General features: G+C 39.2%; 1 protein-coding gene across 8 annotated transcripts in view; it reads right to left on the minus strand.

Annotated features, from left to right (window-relative positions):
• Nucleotides 1-20,087, minus strand: part of LOC149309487 (E3 ubiquitin-protein ligase HECW1-like) — a 237,429-nt gene that overhangs the window by 145,347 nt on the left and 71,995 nt on the right. For all 8 annotated transcript variants that reach the window (XM_089532558.1, XM_089532560.1, XM_089532563.1 and 5 more), the window contains 2 exons: nt 14,012-14,336; nt 4,269-4,376 (listed from right to left, as the gene is read on the minus strand). In XM_089532558.1, the coding sequence (XP_089388684.1) occupies nt 4,269-4,376; nt 14,012-14,336 (433 nt within the window). The remainder of the gene's footprint in view (nt 1-4,268; nt 4,377-14,011; nt 14,337-20,087) is intronic.

The raw sequence follows: 20,087 nt of genomic DNA on the forward strand, positions 1-20,087 counted from the left end.
CCAGGGCCAGACATATATATGCCACTGGTATGTGAGAATGTCAATTCAAATTCAAAACCCTTTGTGTATAGAAAAGACATTGTGAACTGTCCAGTGTGTATGGAAATGAAGAGGCAAGACCCGTTTGAAAATGGAAACTAGACTGTAGGTGAAGAGAATAGATGAGTGTAGGACGCCCCCCTGAGGATGGGGTCAGATAGTGTTGAAATATGTGTAGTGAGTCAGGAAGCCATTGGCCCTGTTCAATCTTTTGCTGAGGGACTGTAGTTTATGGATGAATTCCAATTCTGCTGTTTCTCTCTCCAATCTACTTTTGTAGTTCTTTTGTTCAAGGACACCTGTATTGAGATCTGAGATGGAATGCCCAGAGAGATTGAAATGTTCAGCCACTAGTTTTAGAGTTTTCCATTTCAAATGTCTGATTTATGTCCATTTATCCTCTGGCGCGGAGACTGGCCTGTTTGCCCTATGTAGAGTGCTGATGGGCATTGATGGCATAGTATGCCATAAATCACATTGGAGGATGAGCATGTGAAGGTCCCCTTAATATTGTGGGTGATGCCATTAGATCTTGTGATGACATTTCCTGGATAAATGTGTGGACAGAGTTGGCATCTAGTACCTGTGTACTCATCTGTGTCATGTGTGTTCCTGTGGGTGAGTACCTGTTTGAGATTTGAAGGTCTACCACCAAGAGCCCTTGAAAGAGTGGCATTATTGTCCAGAATGGGTTGTAGTTCATTGATGATGTGCCTGAGAAGACTCATTTGGGAGCTCTATGTGATCACTAGTGGGGTTCTGTCATTTTGTCTCTTCAATTTGTTCTGTAACAGATCAGTCTTGGGTACAAGTCTTGCCTTGTTTATTTTATGTAAACGCCAAACGGGTACTGTAGTTTGAAGAATGCTTGTTGTAATTCCTTGAGTTCGGAATCCCTGTCTTGTGGATCAGAGCAGATGTGATTGTATCAGAGGGCTTGGCTGTAGCTACAGATCTGATGGTGTTCAGGGTGGAAACTGGAGGCATGTAAGTATGTGTAGCAGTTCGTGGGTTTGTGATATAGTATGGTGCTTAGATGTCCATTTTGTAGCTGTATTGTGGTGTCCAAAAGGTGAACTTAGTCTGTAGATAGTTCCAGGCTGAGGTTGATAGTGGAGTGGAAGTTTTTGAAACTCTAGTGAAATGTCTTGAATGAGTTTTCTTCATGAGTCCAAATTATGAAGTTATCATCATTGTACCTTGGGTAGAGGAATGGTTTCTGGGTGCAGGAGTTAAAGAAGCATTGTTCTAGGTTGGCCATGAAGATATTGTCATACTGAAAGTGTATGTTGTTCCCAAAGGTGAAGTAACTGGATGTGAGAACAAACTGGGAGATCTCACTGATAGCACACCCTGGGGTACATTACTTTGGGGTACAAGTATTTTGTTATTATATCAGTTACAGAGAGGCCAAAAAAGCTTGAACTTTGAAAGATTATGATCTGAAGGCATGTGAAAGGATCCATGTAACTTAATGGCTGTGAGCATTTCTGCTTCTCAGTCCCGTGCCATGTGCATTTCCTCTTGAAGGTCAAGGACAAAGAAGTCTGTCAGCCTAAAGCATTACAGTCCCCCCTCCGAATTCACAGAAGATCCGTTCTGGACACACACCCCACCGGGTGAATTTGGAAATTTGCGTATATTCAAGCCCCTTAGCTTTGAATGGCCGTGTGCTCCTACATACAGCCATTTGCACATGTCATAGGTGTGTGCATCATTAACTTTAATGGAGGTCGTCCCTCCGTGAATAATCAAAACCACAGATCTCAAGTCCATGAAAACGGAGGGCCGTCTGTAGACCAATCTATCTGGTAGCCCCCATTATATATTACAACAACCCCTTTCTATCCCAAACTCCTTGGGCTTGTCCTGATCTTATCACTGCTTGATTAAATCCATGTTATTGCCATCAGCCAAAAATATTCATTTTGTAATTCTGAATATAAACAACAACAACAACAACAACATTTTAACTATGGAGTTAAAACCATCAACCAGATGGGAATCCTATTGTTTCTGACATTACTAAAAATTGGCTCAAGCTAGCTCAAGCCAGGTATAAAGACCACTGATTAAACAGTCCCATTTTCTTTGTTTAGTTTAGAATTAGGCAGAAACTCTTGTCAGACTCAAGCTTTGCCCTTCAGAACTGTTTTCTGTGCCACACAATAAGCAGACTGAGTCCCACTCAATTTGCAGCTTTCCCTCAGATTGGTGGTTGGCTTTTGCCAACTGGTAAGCATTGCCCACTGCAATCCTTTTATTTGCTATTCACTACCATCTGTTATATCTTAGTTTGTGTGTGTGTATATAAGTACTTCATGTGAATGCTGACATTCTTGTTGTTCAAATAATAAAACTGAATTGTACTTTGGAGTTCTAGTTTTTTGGAACCGGTAAGCACACATTGAAAGTCCCAGCTAGAGCTACCCTGGTCCTCTCACTGCTCCCTATTGAGCTAAATTAATTTCCCCATTGAATTCCATTTGAAGGTGCCCTCCTGGGACCCTAGGTTTTTGGATAACACTATGTCTTTCCCAGAGGCTAACAACAGCTCTTACTAGCTGGAAAACAAAACACAAGCTAAACACACACACTGTGTTGTAAAGACAAAGTGTATCCACCACAATGCTCCAGTGCAATCGGACAGTAGATGGGTAGGACATCAGACGGCACAAAGGCTTCATGAGGCCTTAAGCCCCGGTGGCGCAGTGGTCAAATGCCTGTACTGCAGCCACTCACTCAAAACCACAAGGTTGTGAGTTCAAGACCAGCAAAAGGGCTCAAGCTTGACTCAGGCTTGCATCCTTCCGAGGTCGCTAAAATGAGTACCCAGATTGTTGGGGGCAAATTAGCTTATAGTTGTAAACCGCTTAGACACTGCTTAGGCGGTATGAAGTGGTATATAAATTAAATGAAGCTTTATGGCCATGTGTATCACACCCCTGCTTTAAATGGGCTTTTGTTGCCTCTTGGTGTAAATTTAAATTACACATCTGAATATTCTAGAATTCTTTGCCTTATTAGTCTGGAATATCAGTATACAAAGGGAACTTGTATCACCTTTGAGACTAATTTATGGAAAGCACAAGCTTTCATAGATTTGGTTTACTCCCTCAGATGCATGGAGTGAACTGCTGCCCATGAAGGACCTCTACAATCAGACTATATGAATAGTCATAGAGATACAAAACTTATAGTATGGTGATGAGGAGGTAAATTCAGTTTTAACTATGGTCTTCAGGGATAAAAGTAGGAGGAAAGATGTTGCCTAAGGCCAGGGTGGGTGAGTGACCATATGAATGGTGGGGGGAGATTTGGAATGTGGTGTGTGCAGGCTAGAAACTAGAAAGGAGATATAATAAACTAGCTAACAGTGTTCTTGTGAGGCAGGGGTGTTAACCTGTGTCAAAATATGCATAGTGTGTCAGGAAGTAATTGTCTCTGTTCAACCCACTACTAATAGATTGGGATTTGTGGATATATTCTAATTCAGCTGTTTCTCTTTCCAATCTTCCATTGTAGGTTCAAGCACCACTATTCTGAGCTCAGAGGTAGAATGCCTAGGAAGACTGAAGTGTTCTGCAACAGGTCTCTGTGTCTCAATGTATGTTAATCTCATGATTTCTCTCTCTAAACGGATATTAAAAAATATTTATAAGAAAAAGAGGAAAGATTACTCCTCCAAAGAACCTGCAATCTAAATTCCAAGAGAAGCAGAAACAAAGGAAAAGGTGGAACTATTTATTCCAACACCAGCACTTTGAGAAATACTTTTTTTAAAAAAACCCAACAACCTCAATATCTCTATAGACTCATAAGGAATGGGATATAAACTTGATCAGCCAGAAAATGATCCCACCTATTGAACAACAGGGCAAGAATAAACGATCCAGTTGATTTAATTATCCTGATGTCAAATAAGCACAAGTGAGAATGAAACTGAGACTGTCTCCAAAAACAGGAGCATTTAGCATCCACTGTGAAACCCTCTCCTTGTATGATGTTATGAGGAATTCATGCTTAATTACATCAACATAAAAGGATTTATAGATGCAATTCTACCCACTGAATGCATGCTTCAGTGGGTGCCGTTTTTCACTAAGCATATCTCAAGTATACAATCAGTTGTTGTTATTTGCACACATGAAATTCCCAAAAGAATATGGGAAGCTCAGTTCTTCTCATGTTCAGCGAACCATAGTGTAATAATATTATAATATACTTACGCTCTACAAAGTAAGAGCTGGCATCAATCTTCCAGATAATTTGACCTCGGTGAGATCCATTCACCCCACGATTCTTGTAGTCCAGGAAATTTTCAGACAAGACTTCATCTGTAAATTTATTAAGCCCCCACCCCATCAAAGAGATACAATTATTAGAGAGCAAAGAAAAGAGATGAAAGCATAGCCTTCTATTATTTATCTGGGTATTGTTTTTATGGATGACAATGTGATATCAGCTTAGCTCTTAACATAAGTTAATTCAAGAAAAATCACAGCAGGACATTTCCCCTCTTCACATCCCCTACTCTGTGTTCTTCTATACATAAAATAAACCTAAATTACCTGTGATCTTTTTCACTTATTCCAGTTCACAGCATTAAACTGAACAAGCAATGTTGCTCTATTTCAGTATGTAATGCCATGATACCTCCCAGTCAATTGATTTAAAAAATTTAACCTAACGTTCTCCTCTAATAATATTTGCTTTATAGATTGTTCCAGCCAATTTCAAGGAGGCTATATGAAGAGAAAGGTCTTCTCCACAAGGAATATCACAAGTCCCCAGAAAAAGCTACACCTATCATTCTGCTATAAAACAGGCATGTATGCTCTAGTGAAGTTTAAATCTGCCATATTTTCAAACTCAGTATTAGCAAGACAGGTATTGAGTCTCGCCCACACAAAATAATTTTTGAAGTGTAAATTTCACATCAGAGGAAAGCAGAAAATGCAGCCTGGCACAGAAAAATAACAACTATTAAAGTTGCTTTTTCACATCAAATAATGACATGCTTTGGAGACACCCATATAGCAGTGGCACCACTGGGCAGGTGTAATGTGTGTATGTGAACCGCACCAGGAGACGCCCCACAGGACTGTTGACACCTGATGGGGTCATACTCCTACTGCAGTGGAGGGGCAAGTGCTACCCCCGTGGCTTTGTTGCTGCCTGGCTCTTTCATTTGGGAGGTAGTCAGGCTGGTGATGAAGTGATGAGGGTTGAGCAGTGGGAGGATGCGGAACAGCCCCCCCCCCCCCCAGTACACAGTCATCGAGTCTGGGGACACACTGACATATAGTTATAAATATGGATTTGTGCAAAATTTGCACTTACAGTGGGCCCTCAGTATCCAAGGACTTGTCATTCATAGATCTGAACATTCGTAGGCGACAAGCCCACATTGTTTCAATGGTGGCACATTCATGTGGCCATGCCACCATTAGGGATAGCCTCCATTGTCCCCAGTGGTGGCAGGTGCATGTAGCCGCACTGCCATTAGGGACAACTGAGGCTTACTTGAAGTCTCATTGTGCCTAATGGTGGCACGGCCACATGCATGCACTGCCACTAGGAATAATATGGACCGTCCGTAATGCTGGCATGGCCATGTGCACACACCACCATGGAAGTCCTGTTGTCCCTAGTGATAGTGCACAACGCACACACACCACCAATGAGGACAACGGAATTCAAGTATTCACAGATTTTGGTATTTGCAGGAGGGTCCAAAACAGATCCCATGCAGATACCGAAGGCCAACTGTATTTGCTACACAGTTAACATATTGTGAAATAACATATTATATAGCCTTCTACATGGAAAGAATGACTGTGTGGAACTGAAAATGCAACCATGAAAAAAACCCTTTATCCATTAACTTCAATTAAAAATAACTCAATATCCAGATAGATATCGCTATGAAATTGATGCCTATATGCCACACATTCAAATTCTGAAATCACTGTGAGGTCCTGAATTCACTGAGTAATAGATGAATATTTATCTTCCCAGCGTATCTTTTTAATCACCAATACTTTTTGGTATGAGTCTTTTTCAGTGACATGTTATTCATGTTAAACCTTAGCTAATTTGCAAGAAGCAAATAAGCAATTTAAAATCATCCATATAGTTATACATTTCAAAGACTGTGCCAGTATTGAATTGATATGGTTCTGGAGAATTGCTGAACTTTACAAACTGAGTTAGCCGTGGACATATCATCTTGTACAAAACCTGCTGCAAAACTAATTTGGACAACAACACCATTCTTCCAGTTTCTTCAACTGTGACATGAATAGATAAATACAGTCCACCTACAGCATATACTACAATTGAGGTTTTTCCATTATTATTATTATTATTATTATTAAATGGTCCACCAAGAAAAGCAAGTAGCAAGCTTTATTCATTTATTGGAGAATTAGACCTATCACATATTCATCCTGCTTACCAGGATGAATGGAATAGAGATTTAAACAGATGTAATAGTACGTCCAGGAGAATAGAAATGGCTTTTTGAAACAATTCCACATTTTTTTAATTAATTCAAATCTTAAAGAAAATGTTTACAAATCTATTTAGCAATGGCAACTTACTCCATATAAGCTGAGTAAGATCTTTCATGTAAAAATACAAACACTAATTATCTTCATATTTTGGGGGAATGTCAGAAAATTTAAAAAGTCTGGGAGTCTGTGTCACCAATAATTAAGGATTTAAAGGGGAAATAAAATCTAAAAGCAGTGCTATTGTGTATATTGAATACAATTGTAAATTTGCTTATTAAGGATTAATTCTTTTCTCACAATAGCTAAAATATGGATTGCCCAGTTTTGGCAGTAAAAAAAAAATCCTCCAACAATAACGACTTGGCTATGGAAGTCATGGGAAGTGCTTTTGTTGTTTAAATTAATATATTATAAATAAGAACTTACTTATCAGCAAAATAATATTTCAATATCTTAGTTCAGATTTGGACTATGAAATAATAAAAGAGTTTATAAAAAGGGACACAGTGGCTTAGTGGTTAAGACGCCAACTCTAATGACTGCAAGGTCGGTAGTTGAAGACCTAAGCACCATGTGACAGAGTCACTAGTCCCACCTTTTTCCAACCTAGCAATTTGAAAGCATGTAAAAATACAAGTAGATAAAAAGGTACCCCTTCAGTGGGAAGATAACAGCATTCTGTGCAGGCATGCTGTTCACATGACAACCAGAGTAGTCCTCACACAATGCTGGCTCTTTGGCTTAGAAACGGAGATGAGCACTTTTTTTATTATTTTACTCCATTATTAATTTTATATTATTTAAGTGGATAATAATACCATTTATGAATGATTTTCAAGGTACAGTGGAGCCTTATCTTACGCGAAGGATCCGTTCCGGACCCCTCTGTGTAAGCCGAAAAACACGTAAGCTCGAGCCCCATTCAATATAATGGGGCTCAAGTGCGGTGACACGCATGCACCATGGGCACATGTGCCATTCATCCTATTGCTGTGCGGCTTCAGCGTAAGCTTATTTAAATTCAATATTTTTGATTTGTTGTAATTTGCTGTGAGGCCTATATAATCTGTTATTCTTTTAAAAGTCACCTGCCTTATACATGGTTTTGTATAGAAAGATACATTTTACTAGATAAATATAGCAAAACATCATCTGCAAACAAGTTTTTTTAATGATTTATATTCTCGAATCGTATTCTTTGAATAAATATTCCTTCTTAATTATCCTTTTCTTGAGGTGCTTAATGATTCATAGATACAGCAGGTACCTGTATCTTCACACAATTCACTGATTAGGCAAAATGAATTTAATTCTTCCTTCAATCCATTCCTATGATTACACAAATACTATTTCTTTGCTTCACCTCCTATATGGCCTTTATTGTTATAAAAATAATTTATTTATTTACATAGTAGATAGTACAAATTATATGATCCATAATTCATAATACAGTATACATTTTTGCTCCCTTTCCCTCCTCTCACAAACAGCCACACAGAGGGTATACATTCCATTTAAATGAACAATCATTCTCTGAAATATGGAATATACCATTAATTTATTTTATCTCTTCATATTCCATTTTTTCTTCTACGTTCTTAACCACAGTTTCCCATGTATCTTTCCATTACTCTTTATTGCCTTGTCCAATATATTTAAGCTTACTTTCCCTAAGGAAATCAAATAATATATATTCTTTTATACATTCAAACAAATAAGTCTTTTTTCCATTTCTTTTTCCATCCTAAAGCAATCACTGCATTGGGGCAGCTTTTAAAATTTGTTTAATTACATATTTTTGATTACTATCCAAGCCCAATTTTAAATTAAGAGTTAAACAATTTTCTTTGCTTAATTGTATCTCTAGCCCTATCATTATATTTATCTGTTCCTTAACTTCTATCTAAAATTCCTGCATTATTCAACGTAGATGCAGGCATTCAGACATAGGATATGTGGTGATATGTACCTAGCTTTATGTTATTCCAATAATTGACTGCACTGAAACATATTACTCCTATTCTTTTCCTATCTATGTAAAATCTCTTTTTTGTGTGTGTTAATGTGTCAACTCTAGCAAGATATCAAGTTCAGAAATTCAGGCTTCAGTAGTTAAAACTATTATGCCAAAAACAACACTGAGACCCTTAAAAATATGCATGGATGCTATTCACATGAAGGTGAAATCTCAGAGAAGGAATCCAAGTAATGTTATATATCAGCAATTTTCAAACTATACTCAAAAAACTGTGATGATACTTGGATATTTGTTAGTTCTTCAGTGATATCATATGTTTTACTGAGGAGACACAGTGTTGACCTCCACTGAGAAACACATTAGCACGGACAGTCTACAATGAAATATGTCTTTGAGCACTGGTTGTTGGGGTATATTTGTAAGGGCAACAATGTACCTGAAGCTGGAAGCATGGCTGGGTGTCAACACACAATTTTGCTATTCACTCAAAAAAGGTTTATTTGAAAACCATAAGCAGTCTTCCCCTACATCAGTGGTTCTCAATCTGTGGGTCACAACAGATTATCTACCATGGTGGGTAGATAATGTTCTTTAGAAATCAGTGCTATATACTTCGTGTTATAGGGGAATATTTTATATGTCCTTCCATAACCAATGCACCTTGATCCAAACTTGATCTTTTATTTCGGTGGAACAGGAATCAAGATTTCTATAAGAAACACATAAGTAAATTGAGAAAAACCTCACTAATTAGATCCTTTTTGGTATTACATACAACTTTCATGAGATTTGCCTTTCAGCAGGAAAGTAAAATTAAAGGCAAAAAAGAAGAGAAAGAAGCATGTGGTTTTTAAAGCAAACTTTCAGCAGCTAATTAGGTCAAAATATTTTTGATATAAACTTAAAAGAAATGGTTGAATAATAAAGGAGAAGAACAAATACAGCCTAGAAATTGGACCCTAGAGGTTTTGTGCATAATGAACTTTTATCAGATATCTTTTAAAATGTTTTGGTTTTCTCAGAAGGATACTGAAGAAGAAAGCTGATTGAATATCAATAAGCACAGTATAATATTACCCTATGTGCAGTCATGAACTAAGGCACATGAAATGATAGTTGTCCCAAACTCTGTGTTATGATACAGATTATTTTTGGGGTTACATGTTCCAGAATCCCCTAGCCAGTGTTCCAACTGAGTGTTCTGGCTCTTTATTCCAAAACGTAACATCCCCAAACTCTGACTTGAGGGGTTTAGTGGGGCAGAGTGGAGCTTAATATTTCACCTGAGATTAGATCAACTAGTTAAGCGGTACCATCAGCTGTTTTTAAAATTCTCCACTCTGATTAACACACTTCCTCTATAATGCTACAGAACATCTCGCCTTCAAAGGAAAGTTTAACATTTGATACAGGAGACTGCTCTTTGAGGGCAAAGTACTTCTATACCTAAACAATGCAAAAAAAGCCCTAAGGGTTGCCTCTCTGATGGATTGTGCAGTCTTGTAGTTGATGTGCCCCCTTGCTACCAGAAGGGAAGTGAGACATGGAGAGCAGATGAGATTCAGGATGCATCTACACTGTAGAAATAATGCCAAGGATTCAGACAAGCGTTCAAGATAAAAGTAAATTAAAAGAAATAAATATTCTAAAAAACAACAACACAGGTTTGATCCAGAAAATACCTAAGCTAACCAGCCAGCTATAGGTATCCTGTATCCCACATTACTTAGCTTCTACAAGAGGAAGCTGCAGCTAGCTTGAATGGGACAGTAGGAGTCATGCTGTACTATCAAAACCTCCCCATCTGGGAAATCAGGTTTTTCCAGATAGACAATCCAATGCCATTGCCTGCTGGAAACTTGCAAACAAGCTGCTATAAAACTATCAGACAATCTGGAAAATTTTATGTGGGGAGACTGTCACTAAGGTTTTTGCCAGCAATAATAATAATAATAATAATAATAATAATAATAATAATAATTTATTTATATCCTGCCTCTCCCTGTATTGGATTGAGTACAAACTGTCTGATACACACAGTCTTTTTGTTAAAAGGACAGGGGTGGAAAATCTGTGACTCTGCAAAGTTGTTGAGCTCCATCTGCCATCAGCTCAAGTATGGTTAACACTTAAGGGAGATGGGTTCTGTAATCAAACAACGGGGGCAGGGAAACTGCAGTTTAAAAGCTACATGTGATAAAGCCCAAGTTACTTAAAAGTATGCAAATGTTGAAGAAGCTTGCACTGAAATATATAGATCCTTTTGTGGTAAAATGGTTGGTGAACACTGTGGCTAGCATTTTAGCTCACTCAAACCAGCAGTAGAGTACATCATATGGAATGCACCAACCAAAGTCTCTCCTCCTGTTCTTGTAGATGGTGAACAGCATTCTGAAGCGAAAAAAGTTTCAGATTCTAGACTGCACAAAGGTAAACTGAAATATTTTACTCACTGGAAGCATTTCCCTGTTTCTCAGAGTAAATGGGTCTATGGCCATAATATAAAGGCAACCGATTTGGTGAAAAAGTTTTATGCAAAATACCCTCAGAACTCTGGACCTGGTTAGGTTGGCAGGGAGGCTGTTACTGTTTTCCTGTGTTTGCTTGATTTATTTAATGTGGATCAATTTATTTTGCATTATTGTGTATTTTGCACTGTTTACTAGCTTTGTTTTAAAGAACGGGGGTAGATTTTTGGAGGGCTCAACTCAAAGGTCAGGAGTGGCATAAACAAGTTGCCTGCCATAAAATGTTGGGAATTAGGTGTAATGGGTTATAAAGTAGAAAGCGTATTATTTAATCATGGTGATCTCAGACACAGGTGCGGAGATAATGCTTAACGATATGTTGTGTCTGTCTGCTATGGTCCACGTCAAGTTAGACAAGTGGCCTCTGAATAACTGTACAGGCTTCCTCTGCCTTTTGATGCCTCATTTTCCAACTTAGTCTTTCAATGGTTGCAAATTACCAGACAAGTTCAATTAATTCGACAGGAGTTCTACTTTTTCATCATTTGTTCTTGCCCATGATGGTCATTTGGGACTGCTCACATGCATGTGTGTGTTTGCGTGTGTTAATTTAGCTTTTGTATGTATTAAAAATCATACGCAATGGGTTATTTACATTTCCAAAATGCATCTGTAAGCTAAAAAAAATGGCGTTCCACTTTTCAACCAATTCCATTTTCTGTCAGATAAGTGAGGGCTTTCTGTAAATGCTAAGAAAGGCGGGTTACAGACCGCTCGTTTGGGGCGGGCTGCACCCACCCCTTTCCCCGGTGTATCGGGGCCTCAGCTGCCAGACCGGCAGCCTCCGAGGCCCCGATCCGCCGCTTTGCAGACTGCGGGGAAGCGGCAAAAGGCCGCTTCCCCACAGCCTGAAAAGGGGTGTCCTTGGGGCTTTAAGCCCCAAGGACACCCCGTGGCAGCGGGGAGGAGGAGAAAGGGGCCGCTTGGCCCCTTTCTCCCTTGCTTCGCTGGGCGCAGCCATCTGAAGGCTGAGCCCAGTGACGCAAATCAGTGCCGCAAACCAGGAAGGAGCTCCGAAACGGAGCTCCTTCCTGGTCCGCGCAAAGGGCGCACTAAGCGCCCTGGCGCAGACCGGTGACATCACGTCCGCGGCACCCCGTATAGAGGCGGCGCGGTCGTGACGTCGTCATGGCAGCCCCCATGTGGAAGGGGAGCCGCCATTTTGTACGGACTCAGTCCGTACTAGGGTTAGGGGTGTGTGGAAGCACCACACCTTCCTAACCCTAGTACGGACTGACTCCATACTTTCATGGCGGTCTGTAACCCGCCAAGGATTCTTATCCTTTATTGAACACCAGAAGAACAAAAGCTGCTGTCTCCTGGCTGTCAAAGCAGGAAGCTTGATCCATGATTGGCATGTAATGAATGAAATGGTTCTAAATTACACAACCTTTTACTAATAGTGAGTTACCAAAAAAACAACCCCAAAACACCCAATTATGTATGGATGACTTTGTATCTAGATTCACATTTTTAATGACTGAATATAGGTAGTTGGTAGATCTGTAATCAATGATTCAATCTTGATTTTATTACCACTCTATCAGCAACTGTTCCAAGATGAATGAGAGCGCTTCCAGTGCTAAACCTCTGAAGGGAGAGGCACCAGTCTCAGGAACGCTCCTCTACAATGTAGACCAACCAAGGAAAGAATTGTGGTAAAATCAAAAGTGAATTCAGAGGCAGCCTGGAATCTAAGCCCAAGATGAATCAATGAGTTACACTAGCTCTTCAGAGAAAATGATTACTAATGTTTTGTTTTGGGCACATTACAGATACAAGTTTTCTCAACTACAATTTATCTAAAGAATTCTCATCAGAAGAGTTTCTGAGTCAGAGGATGCTGTCCTCTGGCAAGCACATTTATTGCTTTAACACCTCTATACTACAAGAAAGGAAATAGCAAGGCACTACAGTACTCTTTGCTGTCTGGAATTCATGTGATTGCTGTAAGTTGATAGGTAAGATGAAAGTACAGAGACTAGCTACTTGAAATACATGTATAATCTTCTATTGTTCTTTGAAGCCAGAGTTATAATTTGCATCTTTCTGTACCCTATCTGATCCCATACACATAACTATGTAACTTAAATATCAACACTATAGTACAGTCAGCCCTTCTTATACACGGATTTGTTATACACGGATTCAAGCATACATGGTTTGAAAATGTTCCAAAAAAGTATAAATTCCAATGATCAAACCTTGATTTTCCATTTTTAATAAGGGACACCGTTTTGCTCTGCCATTATATTTAATGGGACTTGAGCATACACAGATTTTGTTATACACGGTGGATCTTGGAACCAAACACCAGCGTATAACAAGGGTCCACAGTATCTGCACTGTAACAAAACTCCATCAGTGTATCTAGCACTATTAGGTTACTCCCCCCCCCCCATTATATTTCATATATAAGCAAGTCTCCTTGACAGCTAGTGTGGTGTGGTGGTTTGAGCATTAAAGTACAACTCTAGAGACTAGGGTTCAAATCCCCACTCGGGCATTAGTGACCTTGGGCGAGTCACATTCTCTCAAAGTAAGGCAAAGACAAATCCCCTTTGAACCAATCCTGCCAAGAAAAACCTATGATAGGTTCACGTTAGAATTGCTGTAAGTCAGAAATGACTCGAATGCATACAACTCCCTGAATTCAGTGGGACACAGTTGTGGATACAGAAAGCTATACATTAGAGTAAGTTATTCACTTCACCAAACTGAAGGGAAACTAGCAAGAGTTTGATAAACCTCCTATTACTGCTATTGCTGCTGTTTGATAAATTCCTGTTGCTATTTTGGTTGTCTATTGATGGTGCAAGTTGGAGAGACACGGTTAGGCCACAGACTGTGGGTTGTGGATTGGTAGATCATACATTCTAGGGATCTGCTTTGAATATATTTTATATTTGTAAAATTAATTAAAAATCCTAAAGATAGGGTAAACTTACCAATCAGATACATGCCAATCCAGTCCCCTGCGTCTACTTCTTCTTTTATATCCCAATAAATAACTAGATCTTGCGAATGTCCTATAGAATAATAGGAGCTGCTGACCATAAGTGTAGATCGGCTGTCTGAAGTGACCAAGTCCGTATCACTTGTTGAACGTGGAATAGTAACCGTTTCATGGGGGCCATTCCCAATATCCATATTGTGGAACTGGTCTGGGTTGTAGCTGTACCTCAGAGGTTCTTTACACCGGCGCCGATTCTGCGAATTCCTAGATGGAGATGCCATAGCAGCCAGGCCCAGGAACCTGTTCTGATACAGATTCTGTCAAAATGAAAGAATAAGGTCACTGAAATGATGTTGAGTCTGACACACACACAAACATACACATATCACTATTTTCAGAAATAAATATGAAACAATGTTAAGTCCATGCATATATGCATATAATGGTATTTGACAGAGATATCTTATGAAAACTTCTAATGATAAAACAGTGCATATTGCACATATCTGTAGCTGTCCATGGTGAATTATAGATTGGTGGGCATTTTCTCATCAGTTATATGTTATTAATACTGCTTATTTTAGTGTCCTTTATTGTTTCTTATGAGGCAGTATGAATTTGTAACCACATGTTTTGCATAAGTGGAATGTATTCTGCTAGAAACATGATGTTACAACACAGAAGATCCAACAGAAGGATAATTCCTGCTGGATTCTTTGGCCCATAACCAGCATTTGGCATCTACTCCAGTATCTTAGTGTACGTCTTATTGCAGTCATCTTTCTTTTCTTTACTTGGACCAACTGCACCATCTGCTTTGGCAAAACAATGCAGGGGCACTTTCACAAATTTTACTTGTGTTTTACAGCTAAACTCTCTCCCTGGGCTTGGTATTCCTAGGCTGTAGCTATGGACGATGTAATCCTGTGCTCAGTATTTAATACTGTGCCAGAGGTGAGCATTTTAGCTAAATCCCTTTTGGGCCCAAATGTTCTGCTACCTTCCCACAGCTGACTCTGCACTATCTGCTTTTATGCAGAGACTGGTTCCGAGCATCATCACAGATGGGAGGAAGGGAGATGACTGCTGTAGTAACTAAGAATGTGTAGCTGCCTTCATATGTGGAGGGGGAGGAGCACCTGGAATTACTTTTGTGCTGTACTCACTTCCGAGGGCAAGCTGCATAAGGCAGCCAAGGTGTCACATATTACTGTCATATAGTTTGCTTTGATACTTTAGTAATGCATTGCATTGTTGGAAAAAAAGGTTAAGCTGTTGCTCTTGTACTGCTAATCTGATCTAAATTGTACATTCCCTACTCAGTTGTTTTGATATTTTTAAAATATCATGGGTGCTTTGATGACAGATCTCACTGAGTTGCACTTTATTCTGATTTAATAGCCATTGGCTTAATAGTCTTTGGTACTACTGAACATCAGACTTATGGACTGATTTCTCTTGTAAGTTAATATTCAGTATCCCCATTGCTAAAGCATATGAGCAGTATAATTCTTCTGAATGCTTTTAATGTCTCCTGGTTTAAATGCAAAAGTACTTGATTATAAAAATCTATACATCTCTTCTTTGGACAACTGAAGTAGGAAAAATTCTATGCTAAGACTAACATAGCAAATACTACAAAACTGACAGTCATTTCTATTCCTGCCACATCTATTACTGAATATTAACTGAAATATAATAGTCTTGCATCCACAGATTCAACCATCCCCAGCTTCAACCATCCTCCCCCATTCAAAAAACCAAACCTTAATTTTGCCATTTTATATAAGGGACACCATTTGATTACGCTTTGGTATATAATATTGAAAGCCCTACATGGCTTGGACCCAAGTTACTTAAGGGAACGCATTTCCCTACACAATCCGCCCTGCACTCTTAGAACTTCAGGGAAGAACCTGCTGGAATACGCAAAAACAAGATTGGTTACTACATAAAGCATTTACAGCCGCGGCCCCAAAATTAACACCTTACCGGAAGAGATCCATCTTATTACCACTCTAGAAGCCTTTAAGAAAGCATTAAAGATGGATCTCTTCCGGCGGGCATATCCACCCGACCTGCTATAGTTGAATATTCCCACTCCGATTTGATAATATGGAAACAGACGACGATTTAGATGCTTCAATTCCCCTACCGCAATACTGCTGGTTGATTTGTATTGTATTGTATAGTATTGTTACATAATGCTGTTTTTAATCTGTTGTGCACCTTGTAATTTGTATTGTTGATATTGATGTGATCCTGCCTCGATCCATAGGGAGAGGCGTGAAATAGAAATAAAAATCTTCTTCTTATTATTATTATTTATAATGCGATTTGAGCATCTATGGATTTTGGTATCCATGATGAGTCTTGGAACCAAACCCCAGCAGATACCAAGGGCCCTTTGTTCTTATTCCTCAGTAAGTATATATAGGATTGCAATTGTGAGATGAATTTGGAAAGAGCCCTGAAAAAGTTGCTATCCAAAATAAATAAAGCAGTGCTAAGACAAACTTTTTAGATAAGAAATTTAGACCCAAAATATGAAAATTCTACTACAGTTCACTAGACTATACCAATGAAGCTCTGAGGCTTCCTGAAGTGATACTGTTTGCATTCTAGTGCAAATGCAAGTAAGACTATTAACTGGATACCATACCATGGCAACGTCTCTTGCTCCTGTGTGTAGTGTTGTCATTTTTAAGGATCTTTCTTAATTTAATGATTAGGATGAGATGTTGGTAACAGCACCACTTAATTCCTCTATTGGCTATTTAATGAATTCACTCCCCACCTTGGTTTCTACCTTTTGGTGTGTGGGAAAGAAGAATTGTTGAATGCTCAGTTTTGACTGACTGATTATACTTTATTGTTTACCTTGTACTGACATGCTGTATACCACTTGAGAATTCTTTCTGGGTCTGAAATCATCATCATCATCATCATCATCATCATCATCATCACCATCACCACCACCAGTACATACAGTACTAGTGTGTCCTGTCAAGTCTATTACTGGTTGTCAGGTTACTAACTAGAAAGTTCTTCTATTTTTGTGTTTGCCAGCAAAGCGGTTGGAATAGTGTTCTGTTTGTTAAGTCCCTGGAGCATCACATTTATTTAGTGAGACACACACTGTGCATCTTATTGAGTGTGTATACTTTTATTCAGGGATGCCACTAATTCCTGATGTCTGTAAAAGCCATGAGGTTTTCAAACTGTGTGCCAGAAAACACTTGTAGCTTCTTGGAAGTTACCAGGGATTCCTGAATGACAATATCAGTAATGGCAGGCATGCTACTTTCCACTATTAACTTTCTCCTGAAACATACAGTTGCAAGATGGGTGTGTTTGTCTTGGCACATTCTTGAGTTCACAATAGCGGACTCAACAAGCTGTATCACATGAAATGAGTGTGTGCCCTAAAACATGTCCCAAAGCTCTTTTGCAACATATTGGAGTTCTGTAGCCATGCATACACCGAAAAACAGGTCAATTCAAAAAATATTCCTTGAAGGTAGACATTTAGGGGAGGGCATGGGGACAATACAAAATAAGAAACAAAATCCCCTCCATAGTTTTTTTTATGTTCCAAAAGTGACCTGTTTTCATAAACTATGGAAACACAAGCTTGTTATGGGAGGTATCAGTGCAGCAGAATCTTAACTGTAACTCCACTGACACTTCAAAGTTTGTTCTAAAGCTCTAAATTCTCTTCTTGACAACTTCCTTGATCAAGAACAAAGCTCAAGTGATGGGTGTTGTACATTCAAAATCTGCAAGCCCTGCAGTGTGAATAGAGATGTTATAAGCATGCACGATACGCACAGGCATAGTTTATTATTTATAATGCTCTAAATCTAAAGGGAAAAGTCGGCACAGATATCAAAAGCTACGTTTATAATTTTCATCAAAACCCTACAGACCAAAGTATATCCCTGCAAGCCGAAAAATTGTGTGGGTGTACATGAGAGCAAAAACTGACCTATTTGGCTCATAGTCATCTGTGTAGTATTGCACCTACCCACTCTTGCTCCTTTTTCACTCCTACACACATCAAATGTAAAGGCAGCTCGGGGGGGGGGGGGGGGGAAGAGCCACTTCGAGTAGAATAAAAAAAGTCTCATTATTCCATTCAGAAACTCAGTAATACCTAGCATCCAAAAACTGTTTACAGGTATGTGGGTGTAAACTTAAAAGCTGCAAAGGACACGTTTTCAATATAATGTGCCGTTACAGAAGGTTTAAAACATACAGTTCTAGCATGAGGAAATGAGAACAAAAGGGAAGTTGGACAAGTAATTATAACGCTGGATATCTAGAACTTTTCTTCCCTTTCACCTGGGAAAGTCTAGAAAGCAGGCACGATGTGGAAACGGGCACATAATGCCTTGAGCTTCTGTCAGCATCATATATGAGCTGAGAAGGAAATGGTTTTCATAGAATGTGGCAATAAACAGATGAAACTTTCTACAAGCAAATATTTCCATCCAAGCAAGGAGGTAATTAGCCCAGAATAAGCAGGAAACAGAAGATGAGAATCACTAGGTATAACTACTGAAAGCTATATAAAATAGAAATAATACTTTAACAAAGCACAGGAGCCAAAGGACAAAGTTACAGAAATGTTAAATTACTATAACGTAAGAATTTATTAAGTAAGTTCTCAAAACTGAGAGTGTCAAAGGAAAGGTCAAAGAAATTTGACTTCAATCAACGGCAACCCTATGAATGAGACATCTCCAAGACACCCTATCCTCAGCAGAAACACCTCAGGTCCTGGAAATTTAGAGCCATAGCTTAATTGAATCCATCCACCTGAAATGGAGCCTTCCTCTTTTCCTACTGCCCTCTACTTACCATGTATTATTGTCTTTTCTAGTGCGTCATGCCTTCTCATGATGTTGCACAAGTATGATAGCTTCAACTTAGGGGCAGTACAAACAGGCAGAGGCCGCTCCTGCCCAGAGTGCCACGGGACTGTGGCAACCACATACTGCGATCCCAATGTCGGTCCCAAATGGGCCATGGCAAGGAATGGAAAAGATCCACTCCTTTTGGAGCTGGGTATGGGCTGCCTTTTATGGCCCAGGAGAAAAATCAACATGGCTTCTGCACGGGTTCGGGATGTACGTCCTCTAAATGCCATCTCCCCAAACCACACGGAAGCTGGCTTTTTACGCCTGTCTGTTTCAGGCCCAAGTCATCTTAGCTTCTAGGGATAGTTCGAGCCTGATTTGCTCTAGGTTCCATTTATTTGTTGTTTTACCTGTCCATGGTACCCCCAGAACATGGCATTCACAGAAAACACATCTGAAATTAATTTATTTTCTTTCTATCTACTTTCTTCACCATCCATACATAATTATGGAAATAAGATGGCATGGACAATCCTAACTTTAGTATTCAGTGAGATATCTTTGCACATCAGAATCTTGTCTAGGTCATTCCTAGCTACCTTTCTGAGTCCTAGTCTTCTCCTTGATTGCAATTCCCATTCTGATCAATGACTGATCCATGGTATGCAAATTTTTGACTGCTTCAATTTCCCTTTCGTCTATGTCAGATTTATGCAAATCCTCCATAAAATCATAGAATAGAATTGGCTTACAGATGGTAAACTGCTTACTGAGTGCTGAGTTCACTATTAAGCAGTATATAAATGTAAATGCTATTGCTAGAATTGGAAGAGACCACAGGGGCCAGCCATTCAAATCCCCTGCCATGCAGGAACACAGAATCAACGCATTCCCAACAGATGGCCATCCAGACTCTGTTTAAAGACCTCCAAAGGAGGAGACTTTATCACTCCTCAAGGGAGTGTGTTCCACTGTCAAACAGCTCTTACTGTGAGGATGGTCTTCTTAACGTTCAAATGGAATCTCTTTTCCTCTAGTTTGAATCCATTGCTCTGAGTCTTATTATCTGGAGCAGCAGAAAACAATTAAATAATGACCAGTATCTAAATTCAACCTAGATAATGAGGGGGGAAAAGAAATAGTGAAAGATTTTCCATACCTTGGATCAAGCATTGATCAGAATGGAGAATGCTGTCAAGAAATCAG

The sequence above is a fragment of the Sceloporus occidentalis genome, unplaced genomic scaffold (genome assembly GCF_023333645.1).
Source record: "Sceloporus occidentalis isolate IW3139 unplaced genomic scaffold, rSceOcc1.0.p SCAF_7, whole genome shotgun sequence".
NCBI lineage: Eukaryota > Metazoa > Chordata > Lepidosauria > Squamata > Phrynosomatidae > Sceloporus > Sceloporus occidentalis.